Genomic DNA, 27043 nt, shown 5'->3' with positions numbered 1-27043 from the left:
ATTTGTTTTACATGAGGTATGATCTTAAGGAAGAAGTACAGACGATCCATGCTTGGGATTGTCTTCTTTTGTTTGGAAGAAAATTGTGCTGTGTGGCTTCCAAAGATGTTTTCCAAGAGATAAACTTCCTTTCTTCTGGGACACTTAGCTGTCTCTGCTGTCTTTCTAAGGCACTGGGTGATTCTTGGAATGCTGTCTCTCAGAATCTAAGAAGTCTGTCAAGAGTTCCTCTGGCTCATTGTTCTTTTTGAGCCTCATTGGGAAATCTTTTGAGTCTTCTCCTTTTACTGGTAGGTTATTTAGACAACCCAATATATAAATATCTTTTTTGTGTGGTAAGTTCCCAATCTATCTATCTTGCACATAAGACTGAATTTTAAAATCATTTTTGTTCCTTGTCATTTTTTTTTTTTTTTTTTTGAGATGGGGTCTTGCTCTGTCCCCAGGCTGGAGTGCAGTGGCGCGACCTTGGCTCATTGCAAGCTCCGCTTCCCGGGTTCAAGCGATTCTCCTGCTTCAGCCTCCTAAGTAGCTGGGACTACAGACGCTCACCACTATGCCCAACTAATTTTTGTATTTTTAGTAGAGATGGGTTTCACCATGTTGGCCAGGATGGTCTTGATCTCCTGACCTTGTGATCGGACTGCCTCTGCCTTCCAAAGTGCTGGGATTACAGGCGTGAGCCACCGCACCTGGCGTGTTCTTTGTCTTAACATTAAAATTGATATCAACCTATATAAATGTCAGTAAGTTTTAGAAGTTACAGGTGTCCATAGGAGTGTCTCTACCAACTAGAGGTAAAATATGCCTAATGAACAGATCGTAAGTTACAATGTTGTAATAGGAAGTTTGGGAGAATCAGTTTAAAGTCATATCCCAATTCATAATTTCAGGTTTGCTGAGCTACAAAGCTATACTCAGCTCAACTTCACACCTATAGAAGATGCTAAGTGTGACATTGTCATTGAAAAACCAACATATTTCATGAAATTAGATGCAGGTGAGAAGTTAATTTGTCTGTTATTTGTGTATTTGTTAATGAGATATTATTCCTTTTTTTGGATGCAGTAGTTCTCTACAAATTGTTTGGAAGCAGTATGACGAACAGTAGATTTGTTTGTTTTTGCTTCCTTCTCTGAAGAAGTAGTTGAACTAGTTTGAACTTCCCATTATTTTATACCTTTGGCATTTTAGAAGAAACCTTCACATTTATATCAAAGGACTTAACCAAAATCAAAGGATGAGAGATGAAGGCATATTTATGCTTTTGTAACTAAATTTACCCCATCTCGTTTCTCTAATCACTTGGTTTAGATTGTCTTTCATTAAAAGATGTTTAAAATCAAAAGCCGGACTGGGTGCGGTGGCTCACGCCTGTAATCCCAGCACTTTGGGAGGCACAGGCAGGCAGATCATGAGGTCAGGATATCGAGACCATCCTGGCCAACATGGTGAAACCCCATCTCTACTAAAAAAATACAAAAAATTAGCTGGGTGTGGTGGTGGGCGCCTGTAGTTCCAGCTACTCAGGAGGTTGAAGCAGGGGAAACACTTGAACCCAGGAGGTGGAGGTTGCAGTGAACCAAGATTGCGCCACTGCACTCCAGCCTGGCGACAGAGCAAGACTCTGACTTAAAAATAAAAAATAAATTTAAAAAAATATTAAAAGCCGTGTGTATAGTATGGGTGGGAAAGAAGTGTCCATGACCTGCGCTAGCAAACCTTCTATATCATTTCCATTACTAAAGTGAACTTAAAATTCTTCTGGAAGTTACCAGTGTAATTTATTCTTGAAATAAAATTAAAATTATTTTATCATTTAGACTTATAGCCTCTTTCTCAGCTTGCAAGTAGAGCTTTAACTTTGCAAACTAGTTACACTGGAGAGGAGAAACACAGATTGTACTATATTGTCTTTCTCATTATGAGAGACAGGGATTACTGTGCTAGATCATATCAAAATTCATGAGAGGTTGGGTTTACAGTGAAATATAGAGAGGCTCTGTCACACATATTTCAGAATTACTATAATTTATTGATCATAGTTTTAATGTGCTCTGCCTTCTGAAGTCATAATTCTAATATTACAAAGTATTAAATTCAGAAATCAGACAAGTTTAGGTTTTGAACTAAGAGCAAGTAAAATGCTATGTTCCAGGTTTTGACTCGTTTTAAAATATGAAGATTAAAAAGGGGCAAAGAAAACACTGATCTGCCTGTAAAAGTGGCAAATATGTGTGAGCTATTAAATTTATGCAGATACTTATACAATAAAGTATATAAAGTGAGAATAATGGGCTAGAGTAGACATGTCCCATTTCTTTCCTATATTCATAACTCTACTTTTTTTCTTCTAAATTATGTTGTCTTCCAATTTTACTTTTCTTTCTTTAGAGACAGGGTCTTGCTCTATTGCCCAGGCTGGAGTACAGTGCCATGATCACAGCTCACTGCAGCCTCAACCTCCTGGGCTCAAGTGATCCTCCCACGTTGGCCTCCCAAGTATTTGGGACCACAGGCATGCACCACCATGCCTGGCTAATTTTTAAAATATTTTTTGTAGAGACGGGGTCTCACTAGGTTGCTCAGGCTGGTCTTGAACTCCTGGGCTTAAGTGATCCTCCTGCCTTGGCCTCCCAAAGTTCTGGGATTACAGGTGTGAGTAACTGTGCCTGGTTCAGTTTCCCTTTCCATGTTAACTTGTACCTTAGGAAAATGAGAATTCTACAGATCAAGACTCATTAGGGGTCACATTTCTCAAGGATGGAGCTTATGTTTTCTTCTCTGTTTATAAATTCTTACAGCCCCAAGCACTGATTTGTGCCTGCTGCATTCCTCAGTAACTGTTAGGAACTCACTAAATGTTATGTGAAAGAGCTCGTGTGTGCTCTATGGTTAACCTGGGAAAAGAGGATGGATTCCGATAGAACTTTATTTTTCTTGTTGATTTGAAAATATATTCTTTGCCAGGTTTTTTCTGGATGAAAAAATTAGCCCTTCCAAACAATCATCTAAGATAACCATGCTGAAAAAAACAGAGTATTTTTATACTGTTACTTCTGGCACACAATGTTATTATTCACTGTGGGAATGAAGTCAGAATATTTTATGATTTCTGCTTTTGAGACTCCCTGTTTTTCTTTTACTTAACATTTTCCCACCTTTAAAATGCATGCTCTAAGTGTCAGTTCTTGGAATTTCATCCCATTTAGATTTGTACATTTCCAGGATGAATATTGGGTCCTGCATACCTAAGTAGAGAGGGTGTACGTTCTATTTCTTTTTAATGAGTGGCATGTGAACTTACAAATAGTGGCACCCACAGCCCTCTCCACTCTCTCTGACCTAGTGGGATCCAACTAGTCTTCATTCAGGTCTTCCTATGTGCCTGGCACCGGGATGGGTACTTTAAGATGTGTTATCTTTGGGTTTCTCATAATAAAGCTGGCACTTAGGTAACTATTTCCCATTTCTATAGAGAAGCTAAAACTTAGGGACTTGATGAACTCATCTAAGAGTGTTGCACATGCATGGCTGTGCTGGAATTCAGCTTCTTACTCCAGAATTCCTTCTCTTTCAATCAGAACACACGACATTCACCTCTTTTATATGATAGTTGGTTAATGTTTTTCCAGGAATGATATATATATAATAATTAAATAGGGAAAAAAGAGATAGGAATGAAAATTACCAAAATGTTAGTTGCCATCATTGCCAGTACTTCCATGATGAACAGATGTTGCTTAATTGCTTTTTTTTCTTTTCTTTTCTTTTTTTTTTTTTTGAGATGGAGTCTCACTTTGTCACTCAGGCTGGAGTACAGTGATATGATCTTGGTTCACTGCAACCTCCGCCTCCCAGGTTCAAGCAAATTCTCCTGCCTCAGCCTCCCGAGTGGCTGGGATTACAGGCAGGTGCCACCACGCCCGCCTAATTTTTGTATTTTTAGTAGAGACGAGAGTTCACCATGTTGGCCAGGCTGTTCTTGAACTCCTGACCTCAAGTGATTGGCCTGCTTCAGCCTCCCAAAGTGCTGTGATTACAAGTGTGAGCCACTGCGCCTGGCCCCTTAATTGACTTTAAAAAATAAACGATCAAGCTAGGCATGGTGGCACATGCCACCATAGCAAGACCCTACCCCTGATAAAAATAAATAAATAAAGTCAGAAGAAATAATGAGTTGTCTTCCTGGCCCTGTAGTTCAACTCGGTTTTGAGTTAAATAGACCTACCTTGTTTTTTTCTGGGAACTTAATCATCATTTGTTACTTGGGATATATGGGGAAATGCATTCCTGATTTTAAATAACCAATTTTAGAGTGACTTTTGAAACCCAATCAGGCCATAAATTGAGAACTACCTATGTATCTAGATCATTTCATGTTTGGAAAAACAAAACAGTTATTTTTTCCCCATTTATTTCAACTAAAATTCTCTTAAACTGTAAATAGATGGGATAGAATTAAACTTGCTTGATCATGTACTCTTTGGTGTTAATTAATGTAGTTTCATTTTCCAACACTAGGTGTTAACATGTATCACCACTTCTGTGATTTCATCAATCTTTATATTACTCAGCACGTTAATAACTCATTCAGTACTGACGTGTACATCGTGATGTGGGACACCGTAAGTAAGAATGTGCTCTCCGCTTCAGTACTGTCTTTCCCTTGTATCAGTGTGTGACTCTGATGTTGTGAAACAGAATTTTCAAAGACACATACTTTTCAATATACACACCTGCACATATGCGGATGGGTGCGAATGTATCTGTACATATATGTGTTGACATGTGCATATACATATAGGCAGATAGGTATGTATGTGTGTACCTTTGTTCTTTGAATTTTAGAATGAGGCAGTGGGGAAGGTTTCTTTCCCTTTCTGGATGGGTGGAGCGCCAAAGGCCAGAGATTTAGTGACTTTGGCTCAGTGTTCTTCTGGGACACACATATGAAAGACTGCCATTCAGCTGGGCACGGTGTCTCACACCTGTAATCACGGCACTTTGGGAGGCCGAGGCGGGTGGATCACTTGAGGCCAGGAGTTCGAGACTAGCCTGGCCAACATGGTGAAATCTTGTTTCTACTAAAAATACAAAAATTAGCCAGATGTGGTGGCACACACATGTAGTCCCAGCTACTCAAGAGGCTGTGGTCGGAGAACCACTTGAACCCGGGAGGTGGAGGTTGCATTGAGCCAAGATCATGCCACTGCACTGCAACCTGGGTGACAGAGCAAGACTCTGTCTCAAAAAAAAAAGCTGTCGGCTGGGCGCGGTGGCTCAAGCCTGTAATCCCAGCACTTTGGGAGGCCGAGACGGGCGGATCACGAGGTCAGGAGATCGAGACCATCCTGGCTAACACGGTGAAACCCCGTCTCTACTAAAAAATACAAAAAACTAGCCGGGCGACGTGGCGGGCGCCTGTAGTCCCAGCTACTTGGGAGGCTGAGGCAGGAGAATGGCATAAACCCAGGAGGTGGGGCTTGCAGTGAGCTGAGATCCGGCCATTGCACTCCAGCCTGGGCTGCAGAGCGAGACTCCGTCTCAAAAAAAAAAAAAAAAAAAGGCTGTCATTCACTCAACCTCTATAACCTATGTTGGAAGTGCTTGCCTCTGTTTACTGTTTGGCCTTTTGCATTTACTGTCTGCCTTTGCTTAATAGCAGCTTCCCCGTTACTATGTCCTTTGTGCTGAATTATGCTGTGAGTTTCAGCTCACTGTATAGGGCAGTTCTTAGGCATGCACATAAATACATGCATTGAGTGACACCTGCTATTTATTTGTTTTTAGTGCAGTCTTTTTTTTCTTCTCTCTCTTTGCCTGCCTTTTCACTGCTTCTTCCCATATCTGGCCCCTCCACCTGCTAAGGAAACCCCAAGTTGTGCCCCAGAATCTTCAGCTCTGAAATGAGATAGTGAGATAATGACACTTACCTAGGTGTCATTTTGAGAATGAACCATATGGTGCATGAACAGTCACAATGCCTGGTACACAGTACTTGTGCTCTGAATGTTAACTGTGACAATTACAGTAAGGAGAATAAATGGTTTGTAGTGTACACGAGAGAGGTTGCCTAAACTGGGAAGTTGGAACACCCACCAAGGGGTCATATAAGGTTCCACTCAACATTCTGACTCACGACATTCATATGCTCGGCTCTTGGTGTGAGTCTATTCAGGATGACATTGCAGGGGAACCACAGCTTGCTGGCAGGGCATCCTTAGGTGTTTCTTGCAGAGGGAGTGCTAGCAGTTCACACAGCACAGCTCAGGTGCAAGGAGACAAGATTTGCCTGGGGCAGGTACAGGCGATGCCTTGGCTTAAGAGCCTTATATCCTGTTGAGGCCAACATCTCCTGACACAACTGCATTGGCAAAGTCCCCAGGATCCCTGAAAGAGACATGCCTGGTTCCAGGAGTCAGTGTACTCAGGAAATCTGGAACATGGCTTTCCCAGTCCAGATGCAGTTTACCCATCAAGCATCTATCTGTTTAGATCAGAAGCAATGCTGCCTAGGCACACGGTTGACACAAGGCATTGCCATTTCCAGAGAGCCGAGTTAGCTAGTTAACAGGAGGTCAACTTCTCGTGCAGAAGGAGAAATAGTTTTGCTGACCCTTTTTTCACTGATAAGAGGCTTGTAGTAGAGCTGTGTAAAAAGGTTTTCAGGATCACTGGGGCTAGACTTTGAGTTAGATTTGAAGTCTGATGAGACTATAATTCTTGGCATGTTAATGCTTTCTTTTATTTTCTATCTATATGCATTTACGTTTCCCTTTTGTATTTCAGTTTTGCTGCCACCACAGTTTCATTTCTTGGAAATGTTTTGTGAGCAAAGGGAACAACAGTCCCTTTCTTTTCTTCTTTTTGTATCAGTGAAGTCAGGTCACACTCAGCAGCTGTTACAAGCCCTAAATTATTAACTCATGGTTGTTTTGCCCTTTTTAAGCAAAATTATTTTAAATTTTGTGATTAACATAAATTATGTTACTTCATTTCCTGCTCATGACCCCCTGCGGACTTGAGTTTTCATTAGCTTATCTTACAGACAAGAGGCCGAGGCCTGAGCAGCAGGTGAGTGTTGTAAGATAATGCAGTCAGCGAGGGCAGAAGCAAGGTTTCCATCCAGGCAGCCTGACTCCGGACCTGTGCTTGGACACCATGGTGCTGTGTCGTCTTCTTAAAGTCCTCTGAAGAGGACTGTACCTAAGTTGCCAAACTAAGTTGACAGAAATTTATCAGATGCCTTCCAGAAGCTTCCTTGTACCTGTTGCATGCTTTTCCACATCTTCCTCAAATGGACTGTTATAGTGAGCCAGCTTCTACAACCCTCCCCTTCTCTGTGGCTGCTGGAGTAGGATGCACGGCCACCATGAAGACCCCAGGTTATTCAGTCAGCTGAGCATGAGACATGAGGGCAGTTGGACCTCCACTGTGGCACAGATAGGCAGGATGGGGGTAGCCCAGCAGGGTGGCTGCTCGGTGTTACCCCCCACTCCTTTACCACTCCCTTTGCATCCATTTTAAACCTGCATTCTTGGTCAAAGAAGTCTTTGCCATTTACTAAGCCAGGTTCTCAGGACAGGCAGCTCTGCCAGATTGCTCCAGAAATCAGGCCCACAGAAGATGGTAGGTTGGATGGGGATGGCACTAAGTAAGGGTTTGTGTGGCTGCTGTTTCCCTTTTGTTGGTAAGGCCTTAAATTAAGCAGCACTGTGACCTGCAGGCTGACTATGACATGAATCCCTCACAGTGGATGGTGTTGCCAGAGTCCTGATGGTCTTGGACGAGCAGTTTGCCCAGGGAAGAGCAGGGAGGTAGCTATTACTGCAGTTCACATCTTGGTGATATTTTCCAAACTGTCCCCACAAGGAAGCCTATGGGGCCTTCCCTCTCCTCCTTGAAAAGCTCTGCAGTTTACTCCCTTCAGCATGTGGCATCCTCAGTGGGACGGGCAAGGCTACCAACCTGCAAACGTGCATAAAGGGACCCATCTTCACTTGCCTCTCTGGGCACAGCAGGGTTGCTCTTATCAAACAGAATGAATAAAAGGAGAAATTACTGTAGGCTTTCCACATTTGCTTGTGCTGAGAAGTAGTATAGCTTTATGAGTACTTTTTTTTGTTTGTTTTTGAGACAGAGTCTTGCCTTGTCACCCAGGCTCAAGTGCAGTGTCGCAATCTTGGCTCACTGCAACCTTCGCCTCCCAGGTTCAAGTGATTCTCCTGCCTCAGCCTCCCTAGTAGCTGGGATTACAGTGTGGGCCACCACGCCTGGCTAATTTTTGTATTTTTAGTAGAGATAGGGTTTCACTATGTTGACCAGGCTGGTTTTGAACTCTTGACCGTGGGTGATCCGCCTGCCTCAGCCTCCCAAAGAGCTGGGATTACACATGTGAGCCACCATGTCCAGCCGTGATTACTTTTTTAATTATGAAAGTAATAACCTGTTTATAATGAGTTCAAACAACACAGAAGTATGCAAAGTTTTTTAAGAAGTCTCCTTCTTCCTCTCCAATTCCCTGTTCCCCCAAGGGTAACTGCAGTTGTGTGTGAGTCCCTTGCAGGACTCTCTTTATTTTAATAAGTGCAAATATGTCACCCAGGCTAAAGTCCAGGAATATGATCCTAGCTCACTGCAGCCTTGCTCTCCTGGGCTCAGGTGATCTTCCTGCCTCAGACTCCCAAGTAGCTAGGACTATATGTGCATGCCACCATCCCTGGCTATTCTTTTCCATAAATATGTTATATATGTGTTATGACTATATATATTGTCATAACATATATACGTGGGTGTGTGTATATATAATATATATTACTGTCTTCTGATTTGACATCTGGCTAATTTTTGAATTTATTTTCTGTAGAGACAAGATCTCGTTATGGTACCCAGATTGGTCCTTGATATGGTTTGGCTGTGTCCCCATGAAATCTCAGCTTGAATTGTATCTCCCAGAATTCTCACATGTTGTGGGAGGGACCCGGGGGAGGTAATTGAATCATGAGGGCTGGTCTTTCCTGTGCTATTCCTGTGATAGTGAATAAGTCTCATGAGATCTGATGGGTTTATCAGGGTTTTCTGCTTTTGCTTCTTCCTCATTTTCCCTTGCCGCCACTATGTAAGAAGTGCCTTTTACTTCCCACCATGATTCTGAGGCCTCCCCAGCCATGTGGAACTGTAAGTCCAATTAAACCTCTTTTTCTTCTCAGTCTTGGGTATATCTTTATCAGCAGACTGAAAACAGACAAATGCAGTAAACTGGTACCACTAGAGTGGGGTATTGCTGAAAAGATACCCGAAAATGTGGAGGTGACTTTGGAACTGGGTAATAGACAGCAACCAGAACAGTTTGAAGGGCCTAGAAGATGGGGAAATGTGGGAAAGTTTGCAACATCCTAGAGACTTGTTGAATAGCTTTGTCCAAAATGCTGATAGTGAAATGGACAATAAAATCCAGGCTGAGTTGGTCTCAGATGGAGATGAGGAACCTGTTGGGAACTGGAGCAAAGGTGACTCTTATTATGTTTTAGCAAAGAGAGTGGCAGCATTTTGCCCCTGCCCTAGAGATTTGTGGAACTTTGAACTTGAGAGAGATGATTTAGGGTATTTGGCAGAAGAAATGTCTAAGCAGACAAGCATTCAAAAGGTGACTTGGGTGCTGTTAAAGACACTCAGTTTTAAAAGGGAAACGGAGCATAAAAATTCAGAAAATTTGCAGCCTGACTGTGCAATAGGAAATAAAAACCTGTTTTCTGGGGAGAATTTCAAGTCGGCTGCAGAAATTTGCATAAATAGCAAGGAGCCTAATGTTAATTCCCAAGACCATGGGGAAAATGTCTTCAAGCCACGTCAGAAACCTTCATGGCAACTGCTCCCATCACAGGCCTGGAGGCCTAGGAGGAAAAAGTGGTTTCGTGGGCTGGGCCCAGGGTCCCTATGCTGTGTGCAGCCTAGAGACTTGGTGCCCTGTGTCCTAGCCGCTCCAGCCATGACTGAAAGGGGCCAATGTACAGGTTGGGCTGTGGCTTCAGAGGGTGGAAGCCCCAAGCCTTGGCAGCTTTCATGTGGTGTTGAGCCTGTGGTGCACAGAAGTCAAGAATTGAGGTTTGGGAACCTCCACCTAGATTTCAGAAGATGTATGGAAACATCTAAATGCCCAGGCAGAAGTTTGCTGCAGGGGTGGGGCCCTCATGGAGAACCTCTGCTAAGGCAGTGTGGAAGGGAAATGTGGGGTTGGAGCCTCCACACAGAGTCCTTAGTAGGGTGCTGCCTAGTGGAGCTGTGAGAAGAGGACCACCATTCTCCAGACCCCAGAATGGTAGATCCACTGACAGCTTTAACTGTGCACCTGGAAAAGCTGTAGATACTCAACGCCAGCCCGTGAAAGCAGCTGGAATGGAGGCTGTACCCTGCAAAACCACGGGGGCAGAGCTGCCCAAGACTGTGGGAACCCACCTCATGCTTCAGCGTAACCTGGATGTGAGAGCTGGAGTCAAAGGAGATCATTTTGGAGTTTTAAAGTTTGACTGCCGTGCTGGATTTCGGACTTGCATGGGCCCTGTAACCCCTTTGTTTTGGCCAATTTCTCCCATTTGGAACGGCTATATTTACCCAATACCTGTACCCCCATCATATCTAGGAAGTAACTAACCTTCTTTTGGTTTTACAGACTCATAGGTAGAAGGCACTTGCCTTGTCTCAGATGAGACTTTGGACTCTGGACTTTTGGGTTAATGCCGAAATGAGTTAAGACTTTGGGGGACTGTTGGGAAGGCATGGTTTGTTTTGAAATGTAAGGACATGAGATTTAGAGGGGCCTGGGGCAGAATGATATGGTTTGGCTATGTCTCCACCAAATCTCAACTTGAATTGTATCCCCCAGAATTCCCACATGTTATGGGAGGGACCCGGGGGGAGGTAATTGAATCATGAGGGCTAGTCTTTCCCATGCTATTCTCGTGATAGTGAATAAGTCTCATGAGATCTGATGGGTTTATCAGGGTTTTCCGCTTTTGCTTCTTCTTCATTTTCTCTTGCCGCTGCCATGTAAGAAGTGTCTTTCACCTCCCGCCATGGTTCTGAGGCCTCCCCAGCCATGTGGAACTGTAAGTCCAATTAAACATTTTTTCCTTCCCAGTCTCAGGTATGTCTTTATCAGCAGCGTGAAAACTGACTAATATAGTCTTGAACTCCTGGCCTCAAGTGATCCTCCCACCTCAGCCTCCCAAAGCACTGGGATTACAGCCATGAGTCACCATGCCTGGCCAATGTGTTTATATTCTTATGGAAAATATACTCTCTGTCTCATATTGCCACCTTAGTATTATCTCTGGAATGTCTCTTTAAGTCAGTACCTTTAGGGCCATCCTTACTTTAGGTGTTATGTGGTATTCTGTTTAATGGATGTTTTGGAAGTTGGATGCATGCATCAGTGCATGTATTCATTTCCCACCCCACCCCCCCATCACATTTGGTTTTGTTTCCAGTTCTTTGGTATTTACTGAAATGTTACTGTAAACACATACATCCTTTCAATATACCTATATCTTCACATGCTCATCCTAGCATTTCTGTAGGACAGATTTCTGTAAGTGGAATTTCTAAGTCATAGATTATATGCATGTTTAAATTTGAGACACACTAAAGGAAATTTTGTGTCTTGAAGACTATCCAAATATTCTTCAACATGAGTGTAGGAAGAAGCCCCTCCTTCCCTCATGGTAGATAATTTGGACTTGGGAAACATGGAAAAGAAGCTTCTGGAAGTGGTTCTTATTAAATAATGTATGATTTCCCTGAGGAAGGATCAATCAGGATTATAGTATTTTATTATTAAAATTTCCTTTCAAACATATCTTATTTTATCTGAAGTATTTTCAGGAAACCATCCAGAATCACTTCTTTTAATTGCCCTTTATTTATTATTGAGCCAGAACAGGGACATTTCATTTTAGTTGGTGTTGAGAAGGGCCTTTATTAGAATGGCATTGGAGGAACATGGAAAGAAGCCTTTTTTTTTTTTTATTTTCACATCTAACAGATCTCAATAACTTTGAAATAACTGCAGTATGTGCAACATAAAATGTTGAAAATCTGAGAAAATGCTATAAAGATAAAAAGACATGAACATAATGTATAACTATAGAGCTTGAATGTAATGCTACAATGCATATTTCTGATTTCTGTTGGCTGAATTTTTCAATCTAAGTGAAACCATTTAAAAATTAGTTGATCTTCTTCTTCTTAGCTAATGGAGCTCGTAATTAACTACTTTTCAAAAGAGAAATGAGGCTGGGTGTGGTTTCTTTAAGTCTAGCACCTTAGGAGGCCGAGGTGGGCAGATCACTTGAGCTCAGGAGTTTGAGACCAGCCTGGCCAATATGGTGAAACCGTCTCTATCAAAAAATACAAAAATTAGCTGGGTGTGGTGGCGTGCGCCTGTAATCCCAGCTACTCGGGAGGCTGGGGCAGGAGAATTGCTTGAACTTGGGAGGCAGAGGTTGCAGTGGGCCCAGATCACGACATTGCACTCTAGCCTGGGCGACAGGGTGAGACTCCATCTCAAAACAAAAACAAAGCAAAACAAAAAACCAAAAAAACATGTAATTATACTAGAAAGAACTAATTCCCACTGAGAGGCAACTGTCAGATGGAACTGGCAGCAAAGGCTAGGTTGAATTCCAGCTCTATAACTCAGTTGCTTTGCAGTATAGGCAAATGACTTAAAATTGTGTCTCAGTTTCCTCATCTGCAAAATAGGGAAAATTATATTATCTACTCATTAGGCTTGTGGGTGGCTTAATGTACATTAATAATGTCAAGTGCCCAAAACAGTGCCTGGAACACAGGAAGTGTGTAGGATGCTATTATTATTATATAAAGTTGTTATTGACACCATTAATATTAATCAGAAATTACCACTTTTTATTCACTAGTCAATGGGTGGGGGGACATTTCATAGAATTCCATATATTATCTATTTTTATTTTATTTTATTAGAGACAAGGTCTTGCTCTGTTGCTCAAGCTGGAGTATATGGCATGATCATAGCTCACTGCAGCCTTAAACTTCAAGGCTCAAGTGATCCTCCCACCTTTGCCTCCCAAAGTGCTGGAATCACAGGCATGAGCCACTGTGACCAGCCTTTCTTTTTAATGTTAAAACTTTCTTTTTTTCTTTTTTTGAGACTGAGTTTCGCTCTTGTTGCTCAGGCTGGAGTGCAATGGCATGATCTCGGCTCACTGCAACCCCTGCCTCCCGGGTTCAAGTGATTCTTCTGTCTCAGCCTCCCGAGTAGCTGGGATTACAGGCACATGCCACCACGCCCGGCTAATTTTTGTATTTTTAGTTGAGACAGGGTTTCATCATATTGGACAGGCTGGTCTTGAACTCCTGACCTCAGGTGATCTGCCCACCTCAGTCTCCCAAAGTGCTGGGATTACAGCTGTGAGCCACTGCACCCAGCCAGTGTTAAAACTTTGAACCCATTTTCTTGCTCTGAAATTTTTTTCTAAAGTATTTTTCATTCATCCTGATGGTTTTTGCACACTGAGCATAACGGAGTGTGTACAAACGGTGGTATATGTGTGTGTTGTGTGCATCTATAATTTGGATAAGATGTTCACAGGAAAAAACCCTGAACTACAACTTCAAAGATGTGAGAATAAAAGAAGTTAAGGTAGAAAAATGAAACACTGTTAATGGCTAAGAGTATAATTGTGATAATTATTTCTGATATTTCATCAAATTAGGCATTTGCTCTGGCCCAAGATGAAGATCCATTTTGCTTATACGGATTTTGTGTAGGGTTGTTAGTTTTTAACACAAGCAAATTCAGGTATTTTGTTGCATCTTTGAAAAGTCATGCTGTATCCTTTCATTGCCCTAAAACCTTGTTTTGTTTCTACTTTCAGAGTTCTTACGGATATGGTGACCTATTCTCCGACACATGGAATGCATTTACTGATTATGACATTATACATTTGAAAACTTATGATTCCAAAAGGGTACTGGAAATTTTCCTGAAATGTCTGTGAATATCTCTTGAGTGCAGATGACTCACTCATAAAATAAACATTTATTATGAGTTCCTATTAGCCATTACCACTGATTTCTGAATTCTGAATTTCTTTTATTATAATTAGAATCATCAGTGTTGTTAATCGTGCAGCCTTTGAAAACTTTTTTCTATAATCTTTCCAAAAATATGAATTCTGTTCTCTTTGAATGAAATAGTGTGCTATTCAAACAATCTTAATGCAAAATGGAGATTAATTAAAATCAACTTTTCAAAATTATACATGCTATTTTGGTGTGAAGGGTGCAAATTACATCCTCTTATCTTTTAATGTATCTTTGTTCCTAGGTATGTTTTAAAGAAGCTGTTTTTTCATTACTCCCCCGCATGAGATATGGGCTGTTCTATAATACTCCTCTGGTAAGCATGTTGTCTACCATTAGCATTCATATTTACAGACATTATAACATTTATACATAACTTGACAGTATCTTAAATTACAATACAGAAGTATTCATTGTAATATCAACCAGTGTTTTTATTTTAGATATCTGGCTGTCAAAATACTGGACTATTCAGGGCATTTTCCCAGCATGTGCTACACAGACTAAACATTACACAAGAAGGACCCAAGGTAATGGATTCTGAGATGGGCTTGAGTTTTCTTCCCTAATAAAAGTTGATACCACCTTTTCAGAAACAGAAATAATCAGGAGACCATGTTTTTGTGTTAACATTTTCTGGGGAGGCCAAGGCAGGTGGATCACTTGAGTCCAGGATTTCAAGACCAGCCTGGCCAACATGGCAAAACCCCATCTCTGCAAAAAATACAAAAATTAGCTGGACGTGGTGGCACGTGCCTGTAGTCCCAGCTTCTCAGGAGGCTGGGGCACGAGAATTGCTTGAACCCGGGAGACAGAGGCTGCAGGGAGCCAAAACTATGCCACTGCACTCCTGCCTGGGTGACAGAGCAAGACTCTGTCCCAAAACAAAACCCAAAAACATTTTCTGACTGGAAGTCATCTGAAACCAGGTGTCAAAAACCTGTAAAAGAGAAACTAAGGGATATTGCAAGAATATGCTTCCTCCTGCCCTCCTTTCCCCCTTCATTGGCTATATCTCCCTCACCTCCGCAAATATTCATCTAACTTACACAACCCCTGCCAAAAAATTCACCCACCCAACCAAACAGATAATGTAATGAATTGGTTTTTGCCTTTGGTGGTTGAAGTGGATACATTTTTATTCCCTGAGAGTGGTGAAGGAATCAGGCTAAAAAAGAATAGTTCTATTAATGTATCCTGGTTGAGTTACATCTCTTTGTGAAAATCACATTTTAGGTTCAGATGTTCATTCATCTACCCAGGCATATGCAGTGTTATTTTATTATTTCATTATTTCATTTTGATTACAGGATGGAAAAATTCGAGTCACCATTCTTGCACGGAGCACAGAATACCGGAAAATCCTAAACCAAAATGAGGTTAGTTTTGGTATACATTTTAATGCCTTCATATTGAATTTATAAAGAAAATTGTGCTTTTTTTTCTTTTGCATTACAATGAAAAGCTTTGGTTTAAAACTATTAGTTTTGAGAAAAGTTTGATGGCCTATACCCAGTTTATTTATTGGATTTGAATTTCTAGTGAGATTCACCAAACCAACCATGGACAAACTAGCTTTGCCTTATAGTAAATGTTCATCTGCATCAACTCAGCCTTGAGAAAGCTCTCTGAATCTTGCCTTGACTGCAGTAGAGGGCATCCGGACAAAAAAGTAGCAAAAATGCAAGACTTTCTTTTGCATAGTTGATGCAAAAGATGGTTGAGGCCATTAATCCTGTGGTATCAGCAGCAGATTCAGTTGGAAGAATCTCTATTCTGTTACATGACCATGTCTTAGAAACTGCATTTTCGGCATCCTGACTCATTTCAGTAGCACTAACTCATAAATTATATTTAACCTCAATGAGATCATCATGCAAGTCCACTACCTACAACATCATGGCCTGAAGATAGCCTCTCAGTAGTAAGAATTTATTCTACAATAGTTAATTGAGCACCTGCTATGTGTCAGGCCATGTTCTAGGTCCTGGAGATAGAGTAGAGCAAAGATGGGGAAGGTGCCTGACCTCATGGAGCTTACACTCTAGAGGTGAGAGACAGATAAGAAGTAAGTAAAAAAGTCAATAAGTACGGTGATGTCAGGCAGTGATAAGTGCTTCGAAGGATATGAACCAGGGTGATGTCATAGAGACTGGGAATGTGGATGGAGGGGGTTGGTACTCATATGAGGGCATCAAAGGGACACTGCTTAGACTGAGACCTAATCAGAGAAGGATCCAACAAGGGAAAGAGCCTCCCAGGCAGAGGCAAATGTATTCTAGTGGACTGAACTTTCAGTATTCTAGAAACAGAGAGAATACCAATATGACTGTAGTATCTTGAGAGAGGTGGGGCGATATCCAAGAAGTCAGGCATGGGGCAGGGAGGTCACAGATCATGTCAGCCTCCTAGACCTTGGTGGGAGAGGGATTTTATTCCAGTGTAGGGGAAAGCCACTGTGAAGTTTTAAAGCAAGGCATTGTTGGTAGAATAATGTCTCTTCCTCCTCCTCCCAAAAGATGTCCATGTCCAAATCCCTGGAACTTGCGAACAGGTTAGGTTACATGGCATAGGGAAAGTAAGGTTGCAGATGGAATTAAGGTGCCCAACCAACTGGTCTAAAAGTAAGGAGATTATCCTGGATTATCCATGTGAGCCCAGTATAATCACAAATGGGCCTTAAACTCCATCTGCCAGAGAACTTTTGCCTGTGCCTGGACAGCTCTTTTCTTCACTGGCTTCTTCTCACTGATCAGATCTCAGTTCATCATTTCCTTAAAAGTGGAAGAGGGAGGCAGGAAAGAGTCAGAGAAGGAGATATAAGGGAAGTGGGGCCAGAGAGATGCCGTGTCGCTGGCTTCGCAGATGAAGGGGCAGGCCTTGAGTCATGGAGTGTGGAGGGCTTCTAGAAGCTGGAAAAGGCAAGGCAGTGGGTTCTTCCCTGGAGCTTGCAGGAGGAACACAGCCCTGCTGACACCCTGATGTTAGCCCAGTGAGACCCATGTCAGGCTCCAATCCTGCAGAACTGTAAGGGGATAAATTGTGTTGTGTTAAGCTGCTAGATTTGTGGCAGTTTGTTACAGCAGCAAATAGAAAACAAATACAGAGGCAGAGACATGAATTGACATTTGTTTTTAAGTCATTCTGCCTGCAAGAGTGAGAGCAAGGAGATTGATCAGAAGCTGTTATTGTGGCCCAGGGGAGAGCGTTTAGCCAAAGTGATGACAGTAGAGATGACATGGTAGATGGATTCAAGATATATTTTGGAGATAGGACCTATGATACTTACTTTTGGAATGTAGAAGTACATTCACACTAGAGAAGGCCAGGAAAGGTATCAAGGATCAAGTGTGACTTGAGGCTTTTAACTTGAGCAGGTAATTGGAAACAAACTGGACAATAGTTAGTAAGAGGGAAGTTGGGGGAGGGGGTCATGTTTTGATGGGTAAAATATTTTACACAGACTAATTTGGCTGCCTAACAAGCTGATCAGAATTATGTAATTAACGTCTCTTCCTGAGACCCATATGGATTACAGAGGACATGAACATATGGCATAATGAGGTGTTAATTGTAAGCTCTGTGGATGGAAGAAATGAGCAGTGTGTGTGTGGAGGGTGTGTGTGTTTGTATGTGTGTGTTTAAAGACCTAGAAATAACGTTATCAAATACTGCAATGTTGGGTATACAAATGGGAAGCCTCAGTAGCCAACAGATCAACAGTATATATTGGTATAGACCATACATATTGAGTGCAATTGGGGGTCAAGCATATTATTGTGTGCTCCTTTTGTACATTGTGCCCCCCAACCCTCCCAGCAAACCCACGAGGTAGGTATTGTATTATTATCCTCTATCCTAAACAAGGACACTGAGACTCAGAGGTTAAAAAACATGCCTAAGGTCACCCAGCTGGTGATTAAGAGTAATGGGGACATGAGTCAAGGTAGTCGGGGACTGAAACTGCTTTCCTAGCCAGAGTGTGCTACTACTGCAACAGCAAATAGATTTCAGAGGAGGCAGAATCTACTTCTGGCCCCAGTCCATCAGGAAGGGGCAGGCTGAGGAATAGCATCAGGCTGCTGCAGAGAAGTCCAGTAGAAAGGTATAGTGCTATTCACAATAGCAGAGACTTGGAACCAACCCAAATGTCCATCAGTGACGACTGGATTAAGAAAATGTGGTGCATATACACCACGGAATACTATGCAGCCATAAAAAAGGATGAGTTCATGTCCTTTGTAGGGACATGGATGCAGCTAGAAACCATCATTCTCAGCAAACTATCTCAAGAACAGAAAACCAAACACTGCATATTCGCACTCAGAGATGGGAATTGAGCAATGAGAACACTTGGACACAGGGTGGGGAACATCACACACCGGGGCCTATTGTGGGGAGGTGGAAGAGTGGAGGGATAGCATTAGGAGATATACCTAATGTAAATGACTAGTTAATGGGTGCAGCACATCAACATGGCACATGTATGCATATGTAAAAAACCTGCATGTTGTGCACATGTACCCTAGAACTTAAAAGTATAATAAAAAAGAAAAAAAAAAAAAAGAAAGGTGTAGTGCTGGTAGATGCTTTAATGCAGGCGTGAGGTTTTCAGATTCAGTCATGCACATTGCCCAGATGATGGCGCCCAAAGGTGAAATTTGATCTTTCAGCCCCCAACTCCAAACCAAAGAGCACCCAACTGGCTGCTTCTATCCTGAGGATTGGCTCTCACTAGAAAGGCAGCTCCTGGGCAGGGAAGAAAGCACCTTTGGCTATACTTTGATTAATAAATAGATAATACAACCCAAATGGCCTGATTAGATCATGGCTTGTGGAATCCTGCCCAACTGCAGGGTTTAAATAGCTATTGGAAGGGATAGGGCCACCTTTCTCGTGCAACTAGAAGTCATGAAAAAGGGCATGCTTGCTCTGAGACCCTCAGCACACGTGATTCCTTTTATGTGGGCAATCTCGGTAAAAGACCAAGGCTTATACCATCTGCCATCTCTCCTGTAAAACAGAATGCTACTCTTCTAAGAACTCTTACTCTTCATAAGAGTTCAGGGGCTGTCTGGAGAGAGAAATTTCCAGTCATGACTGTGTGTGTGTGTGTGTGTGTGTGTGTGTGTGTGTGTGTGTGTGTGTTTGACATGGGGGGGATTCAATCTTGGTCACTGCTTGTTGCTTTCTGGAAGCAGGACAATAGAGTACACTGGTTAAGAACACAGGTTCTGGGGTCAGAAGACCTAGATTTATTTTTGGCTGTGCGTTTGGGAGCTGTGAGATCCTGAGAAAGTTATTTCACTTATCTGAGCCTATCTTGTGTAATTTGTCAAGTGGGCATAGTACTAATACTTACTTGGTATGATTTATTTTTTTTCAGACAGAGTTTTGCTCTTGTTGCCCAGGCTGGAGTGCAATGGCCCGATCTCGGCTCACTGCAACCTCCATCTCTTGGGTTCAAGTGATTCTCCTCTCTTAGTCTCCTAAATAGCTGGGATTACAGGCATGCGCCACCACGCCCAGCTAATTTTGTATTTTTAGTAGAGATGGGGTTTCACCATGTTGGTCAGGTTGGCCTCGAACTCCTGACCTCAGGTGATCTGCCCGCCTTGGCCTCCCAAAGTGCTGGGATTATAGGCGTGAGCCACTGCGCCTGGCCACTGGTATGATGCTTATGAGAATTAAGTGAAGTAAGCCTAACGACACACTTAGAAATGCCAGCACCACTTACATGCCCCGTCAATAATATGTGCAACTGTTGATGTTGCTGTTGCAGTGTAGAGCATGCCACAAGGCAACATGATTCAGGTGCAGACATTTCTGAATGGTGGTGATCCCCTATGGCCTAATTGTGGGGGACAGAGAACCATGACTATATTTTTCATAACAGATTAACAATGCTTTGTTACTTTCTGCTTGCTAGAAGAATAATAGTTTTTTTACGTAGAAGTACTGAAAATGTTTTTCTGCCAAGACCTTAGTATTTTCAGAGGATGAGGTTCAAAGCACTAGTGGTTTGTCTGAAATGAGATAATGGATGGGACAAAAACTCTTAAGGTAAAGGCTGGAATAACAGTTAATGATTAGTGTATTTCTGTGCCTAGCATTTTGCTTCCATGAATTTTCTTTTCCTTTCAGCCTCACAACAACACAGTGCATTGGTATTGAAGGAGGTAGAGTCATGTGTTCACAGGTGGAGCCTGGATTTGAACTTAATGACAGTTCAAAACTGTCGACCCAAATGATATTTATTTTCTTTTTATTTGTTGTTGTTGTTACCAAATGATATTTAATATCTGAAATAGTATATGCAAAGAAAGAAATGTTAGGACTCATAAAGGAAAAACAGAAGAGAAAGAAGGAAAAGAAATGCTAAATGTTTCTCTTTTTTCCCAGCTTGTAAATGCACTGAAAACAGTACCTACATTTGAAGTCCAGATTGTTGATTACAAGTATAGGTAAGTAATAGCCAATCTCAGCAGACACTGTCAACTTTTGCTTGGATGAGGTCAAGGGGCTAGAAAGCATTTTCCAGTGGGAGTCACTGGCATTTGTAGGCCCAGAAGGGACAAGTAGATCCTATAAATGAATGAAATGGGCAGGTGAGGGCCCTGGGAACAAGGGCAGTTACTCTTTTCCTTTCTGGGGCCTGATGTTGAGACTCCATCTCCTTATTCAAAAGAAGTGATGAATTCAGATTTTCATTTAAAATTTCAGAAATTTTTTGTTTGTTTGTTTGTTTGTTTGTTTTTGAGACAGAGTCTTGCTCCGTCGCCCAGGCTGGAGTGCAGTGGTGCCATCTTGGCTCACTGTAACCTCCACTTCCTGGGTTCAAGTGTTTCTCCTGCCTCTGCCTCCCGAGTAGCTGGGACTACAGGCATGTGCCACCATGTCCGGCTAATTTTTGTATTTTCAGTATAGATGAGGTTTCACCATGTTAGCCAGGCTGGTCTTGAAGTCCTGACCTCAAGTGATCCGCCCACCTCTGCCTCCCAAAGTGCTGCGATTACAGGCATGAGCCGCCACACTTGGCCTAAAATTTCATAATTTTAAAAAATTAGCAGATTGGATACAGTGGCTCATGCCTGTAATCCTAGCATTTTGGAGGCCGAGAAGGGCGGATTGCCTGAGCTCAGGAGTTGGAAACCACCTTGGGCAACATGGTAAAACCCATCTCTACTAACAAATACAAAAAATGAGCCGGGTGTGGCAGCATGTGCCTATAGTCTCAGCTATTCAGGATGCTGAGGCAGGAGAATGGCTTGAACCCGGGAGGTGGACGTTGCAGTGAACTGACATCGCACCATTGGACTCCAGCCTGTGTGACAGTACGAGACTCCGTTTCCAAAAAATAAAAAAATAATTTTAAAAAAGGGCAACTAGTTCAAAATTTACAGATGTTATAAACCTAATTTGCCCTGCCTGCTGCCAGATTTCAACATCTGACTTAAAATTATTTATATGGGGATAATTTGAGGGTCAGAATAACATGAAATTTTAAAAAATGTTATCAAATATTTACATTTCTTTTAAAACTCTTAATACAACTAAAAGACTTAGAAAGACAGAATATGTCTATTATTCACAGTTTAGGTAATTCCTATTGCTAGAATTACATCTTACTGGTAAAAGTAATACATGTTTCTGGTTGAAAAAGTCAGGCAGTATAGAAAAGATCAAAAGGAAAAGTGAAAACTTTTGTCTCCATGTCCACCTGCAATCACAGCTGTGTTTCCCAAATCTAACACTATGAAGACTTTCCAGTTAAAAGAAGTACACGTCCCAGCATGTGGGTATCTAATATAGATACACTTAATTTCAGAGAATGTAAGCATGGGAACTTTGCACTTCATTCATCCTACATTACTTTACTTCATTTGTGCGGTAAATCTCTACTGGGGACTCATGAGCTGGTCGCCAGTCTCAGCAGTAGGAATCCTATTATGGCGGATGGCATAGCCCTGGTCTTGAGGATCTCAGACACTGAATAGAGATAAATAGCAATCGTAAAAACAGCTATTATTTATCTCATCTCATGCTTTCAACAGTCTTCTGAGTTGGCCCATCCAGTCCCATTTTACAGATTATACTCTGCTGTGCTGAAGAAATGTTGTGTCAGTGTTGCTTGAAGAAATGAGTGAGCCAAGATGGGGCCCCCACATCAGTCCCAAAACCGATCACTGAGATGAGGCTGGGAAGAAATGGAAGGAACTGGGGAGGGCACCTCTGAGGCTGTATCATTGACTGGCTTTTAAGGATATGTTGTAGTTTCTCAGATAAGCAAGAATGACAGTGAATTCGTATCTTGCCAGTCTGCAGGAAATATTAGTAACATGTTAGCGTGGGGATTGGTGAGTGCTGACCACAGGCGTTTCCACAACTGGCAGCTCCAGGGATATGTTCATCTGGGTGAATGGCCGTCCTTCCCTTGGCACCAGTTCACATTCCTGGAGAAACTGAGGCACACGTTCTCGTTGCGATGCATGTACACATGGAGCTGTCTTCCTTTTCCTGTGCGGAGTTTTGTTGTTAGCTGGTGTAAAAGGGAATTCACCTTCCCTTCTTAGATCCAAAATAATCTTGATCATTTCTTTTTCTTTACTTTGGGTAAAGTGGGGCTGGGAGATCTCATTTCTTTCTGTTTATTCAGAGTGTCAGCCTTATTCCAGCATTTCTCCCTAGCCTCACCTCAGTGAACTGTTTGGGGACTTATTTTTGGTTCAAGGGTTACACACTTATTAGTGTCTTGGATTTAGAGAACACTTGTACAGTCCTAAGATGCGTAAAATTGTGTATTTGTCTATTCCAAAGGCAGGATAATGCCCTGGTGGTATCTGAGATCATTTTGGATGTACTCAGCTGGCATTAAAAAATTTAAATCACACAAGGAGAAATTTTCTTTTTAAAAAGTCCTTATATTATCCTAAGGAAATAGTTTTTAATTTAGTGCTAGTGTGTCATAACATCTCTTTAACACTTGCCAATTTCCCTTTTTTATGAAGAAAGAGCAGGCCTCAGGCTCTGAGCTTTGTCTTGCAATAGTATCTATCTTGATTTGAACACTACTTAGTTTGATTATGTCAATTTTTACAATTTTGTTAATGTCATATGTCACTGATTTTCCATTTAAGACAGATATTAAAGTTTCCTTTAAAACTAAATATACTGAAACCTAAAAGGATAGGTGAGCTTACTTAGAAAATATGTTAAATTATTAAGAAATTTATTAATTACTAGAGAGCACTTGAAATTGGCAAAATGCTTCTTAAAATGGAATGTGGTTTAAAATGGGCAATACACTTTTATAAATATCCTTACTGTGAATCATGAACTAGCTCAACCTGATACTTCTCTCTTCTCCCCATCTCTCTCGTGTTACTCTGTATGTTCACAGAGAACTTGGGTTTTTAGATCAACTGAGGATCACACACAACACAGACATATTTATTGGAATGCATGGAGCTGGTCTGACCCACTTACTTTTCCTTCCAGACTGGGCTGCTGTGTTTGAACTGTAAGTGTTTGGAGGCAGTTTTACATTGAAGCAACTGATAATGCTTTTTATGCATGCTAAGGCTTTCATTCTGAGCATCAAAAGGCTTGATATTTAATCATTCAAAAACAGAAGTCACATCATATAGTCATCTGGAAAGAAAAAAGGCCTGAAGCTAAAAATACAAAGTCCGTAGCCTGCCATTGCGCTTAGTAAGCCAACTACCCTTTCATCTTCCCATCCCCAGCATGATACGGAAGATGTGAATCTGTGGTTTCCTTATTCTGAGTTTGTTCCTGCATACCTCCCAACTCTGAGCTGCTTCTTGCAAACAGTGTAGTTATTGTGTTAAAAGAAAGCATTTATGTCTCATGCACAACATAGCTCCAAAACACAAGCCAACCACTTCACTTAGTGCTTGCTGATCCCATACACAAGGAAACTGAGGCCCTTGGGTATTAATGACTTGCCCAGGGCATGCTTTTAACTCAGTGGTTGGTTTTATGGAGACATGGCCTTCCCTCTGATAATAATTCTGCTATTGACACTGTGTTCCATTTTAGTTCTTGAGACACTAACAGCAGTTACTGTTACCTGTTTCCCCCCATTATGCTAAATATCTGGATTCTATGGTTTCATTTGAAAAATGATTTGACTCTGTATTTAAATAGGAGGCTATTTAGGAAAAAAGTTGTCATGAACTTCCAGTGCCCTGCAAAACATTTCAAAAATATATATGATATATGTAGAGAAATAGCCAGATAATGGATTCTGTCTCTGTCATTTCTCCTGTAGAGAGAGAAGGAAGGATGGAAGAAAGGAGAGAGAAGGGAGAGAAATGTAACTGAGAAAACTCAACCCTTAGAGTCTAATAGACCTGGGTTCTACTTTTGCATCCTTCACTAGTTATATGACCTTGGAAGTGTTACCTATCCCCCTTGCCACTTAAATACATTTGAAGATAGGTATCATAAGGTGATGTCAAGTTCATAGGCAGCAAGCCCTACTGAACAAAGTCAGTTCTTTCCATTCCATGATCCTATTTTGTTTTTTAAAAGTTAAGTTCATTTAGTTCAGAGAATATTTTTACTTTCTCTTCCTCAGTCTTGTTTACTATCTTCGTCAGTCTTGTTTACAACCTTTTGCAAGGACATATTTGGGAGCTGCATTTTATTTTCATAGAGAGTTGTTGATTTGGCAAAAACCTTGGACAAAAGCCTCATGTTGTGACACCCTTGTGTCCTTAGGTACAACTGTGAAGATGAACGCTGTTACTTGGACTTGGCCAGGCTGAGAGGCATTCACTACATCACTTGGCAAAGGCAGAACAAAGTCTTTCCTCAGGATAAGGTAAATTTCAATCACAAAACTTACCTTGCTTCATTTTTAATTGGTTTAAAGTATCCAATTATTGATATGAAAAACGGTTATTGAACTTGAGTGCTGCAAAGATAAACTGTTCTCTGGAATACTGAATTGTTTTATTTTATATTTGCAAATAGGAGAAAAGGGGGAATTAAGCAACCTATATCTTTAATGTTATAAAGGCAGCTTTGTGAAATTTGGGCTTAGAAAAATCTATTAGATTATATATAGAGAGGGGATCAAGAAGCAACAGCCCTGTGGGCAAATCCAGCCCATGACATGTTTTTGTAAAGAAAGCACAGTCATGCCTGTCTGTTTATGCGCTGTCTCTAGTTGTTTGTGCACTTCAGTGACAGAGTGGAGTAACTGTGACTGAGACCTTAGAGTCAGCAGAGCTGAAAATATTTATCTTCTGGCCCTTAACAGGAAAAGTTTGCTGGTCTCTGATGTAGAACATAAATTAGTTGCCTTAGCCAAAGTAACATAATTTTCTTGCTGTAGAGAAAACCATGCCCTTAGTGAGTTATGGATTCGTGTTTTGGTTTGTTTTCGCAGGGCCACCATCCAACCCTGGGGGAGCACCCGAAGTTCACCAACTACTCTTTCGATGTAGAAGAATTTATGTATCTTGTCCTTCAGGCTGCAGACCACGTATTGCAACACCCAAAGTGGCCATTTAAGAAGAAACGTGATGAGCTATAAATACGTTGAGTCTGTTTGCAAAAAGAGAGTGTTTAAACACTCCAACACCCAGACTTAGAATTAAATCAGTAAAGCAACCTGTTATTTCCTATCCCCGAATTACCTTTTGTATGCCAAAACATACCTTCAGGATATTGTTATGTGTTTTATAGACGTTAAGTGTTTCATGTGGTTTTGTGTCATTGCTATTTATCAATAGCAATAATTTTGCACTGAAAACTTTTATAGTTCAAAATTGAGCATGGACTTCCTGGTACACTTTAACTTTCTTTCTTTCTTTCTTTTTTTTTCTGAAACAGAAAAAAAAACCTAACAGATATATATTACCTAATAGATTTTTCTAAGCCCAAATTTCACGAAGCTGACTTTATAACATTAAAGATATAGGTTGCTTAACTCCAGGCTGGAGCGCAGTGGTATGATCTCAGTTTGTGCAACCTCCACCTCCCAGGTTCAAGCGATTCTTTTGCCTCAGCCACCTGAGTAGCTGGGATTACAGCCTGCACCACCACACCTGGCTAAATTTTTTTTTTTTTTTTTTTTTTTGAGACACAGTTTCACTCTGTCACCCAGGCTGGACTGCAGTGGCATGATCTCAGCTCACTGCAACCTCTGCCTTCTGGGTTCAAGTGATTCTTGTGCCTCAGCCTCCCAAGTAGGTGGGATTAGAGGTGTGTACCACCACGCCTGGTTAATTTTTGTATTTTTGATAGAGACAGGGTTTTACCATGTTGGCCAGGCTGGTCTTGAACTCTGGGTTCAAGAAATCCTCCCACCTTGGCCTCCCAAAGTGCTGGGATTACGGGTGTGAGTCACCACGCATGGCCCTGAACTTTCTCTTTTTATGGATACCAAAGTTTTCAACTTTTTCAGCTTTAGAATTTGTAAATATTTTTGTAGAATATCATATGACTGCAATTCCAGAGTGTTCCAACTTGTTTATGATATATTTGGGTAAATTTACAACTGTTCTTTTATTTGCCATAATCTGGTTACAACACTGTTTGTAGTAGGAAAGGAAAACATGCAACACACACACACACACACACACACACACACACACACACGCAGAGTTGTGATTCTCAGTACCAAGCTATAGGACCATGTTATATAGATCAGAGTTTAGTCACCTCCAGGTTATATGCATCAAGAACCTGAATAAATCATGCCACTATATTAATTTATATTTACATGTTTCATATTCAAATCATGTTTTCCTAAAATGTAGCAACTATATGTGATAAAAGAAAATTAGAACATTCTGTAGGACTGTTTTGCATACCTTCTATCTGGTTTCCGCTGATTCCTCCTTAGCCATGGAGTGCATTTGTGATTAATTTGTATATGAAATAG

The 27043-nt window shown here is 41.4% G+C and overlaps 1 protein-coding gene across 2 annotated transcripts in view; it reads left to right on the top strand.

Annotated features, from left to right (window-relative positions):
- Positions 1-26161, top strand: part of EOGT (EGF domain specific O-linked N-acetylglucosamine transferase) — a 38064-nt gene extending 11903 nt beyond the window's left edge. For both annotated transcript variants that reach the window (XM_017859398.1, XM_017859397.1), the window contains 10 exons: positions 894-1000; positions 4525-4628; positions 13917-14009; positions 14369-14440; positions 14568-14654; positions 15435-15503; positions 20527-20588; positions 23525-23644; positions 24871-24973; positions 25544-26161. In XM_017859398.1, the coding sequence (XP_017714887.1) occupies positions 894-1000; positions 4525-4628; positions 13917-14009; positions 14369-14440; positions 14568-14654; positions 15435-15503; positions 20527-20588; positions 23525-23644; positions 24871-24973; positions 25544-25690 (964 nt within the window). In that variant the 3' untranslated portion in view covers positions 25691-26161. The remainder of the gene's footprint in view (positions 1-893; positions 1001-4524; positions 4629-13916; positions 14010-14368; positions 14441-14567; positions 14655-15434; positions 15504-20526; positions 20589-23524; positions 23645-24870; positions 24974-25543) is intronic.
- The last annotated feature ends 882 nt before the right edge of the window (positions 26162-27043 follow it).

This window comes from Rhinopithecus bieti, unplaced genomic scaffold (genome assembly GCF_001698545.2).
Source record: "Rhinopithecus bieti isolate Rb0 unplaced genomic scaffold, ASM169854v2 scaffold_47418, whole genome shotgun sequence".
NCBI classification, from domain to species: domain Eukaryota; kingdom Metazoa; phylum Chordata; class Mammalia; order Primates; family Cercopithecidae; genus Rhinopithecus; species Rhinopithecus bieti.
This window is presented reverse-complemented; position numbering and strand designations above follow the sequence as displayed.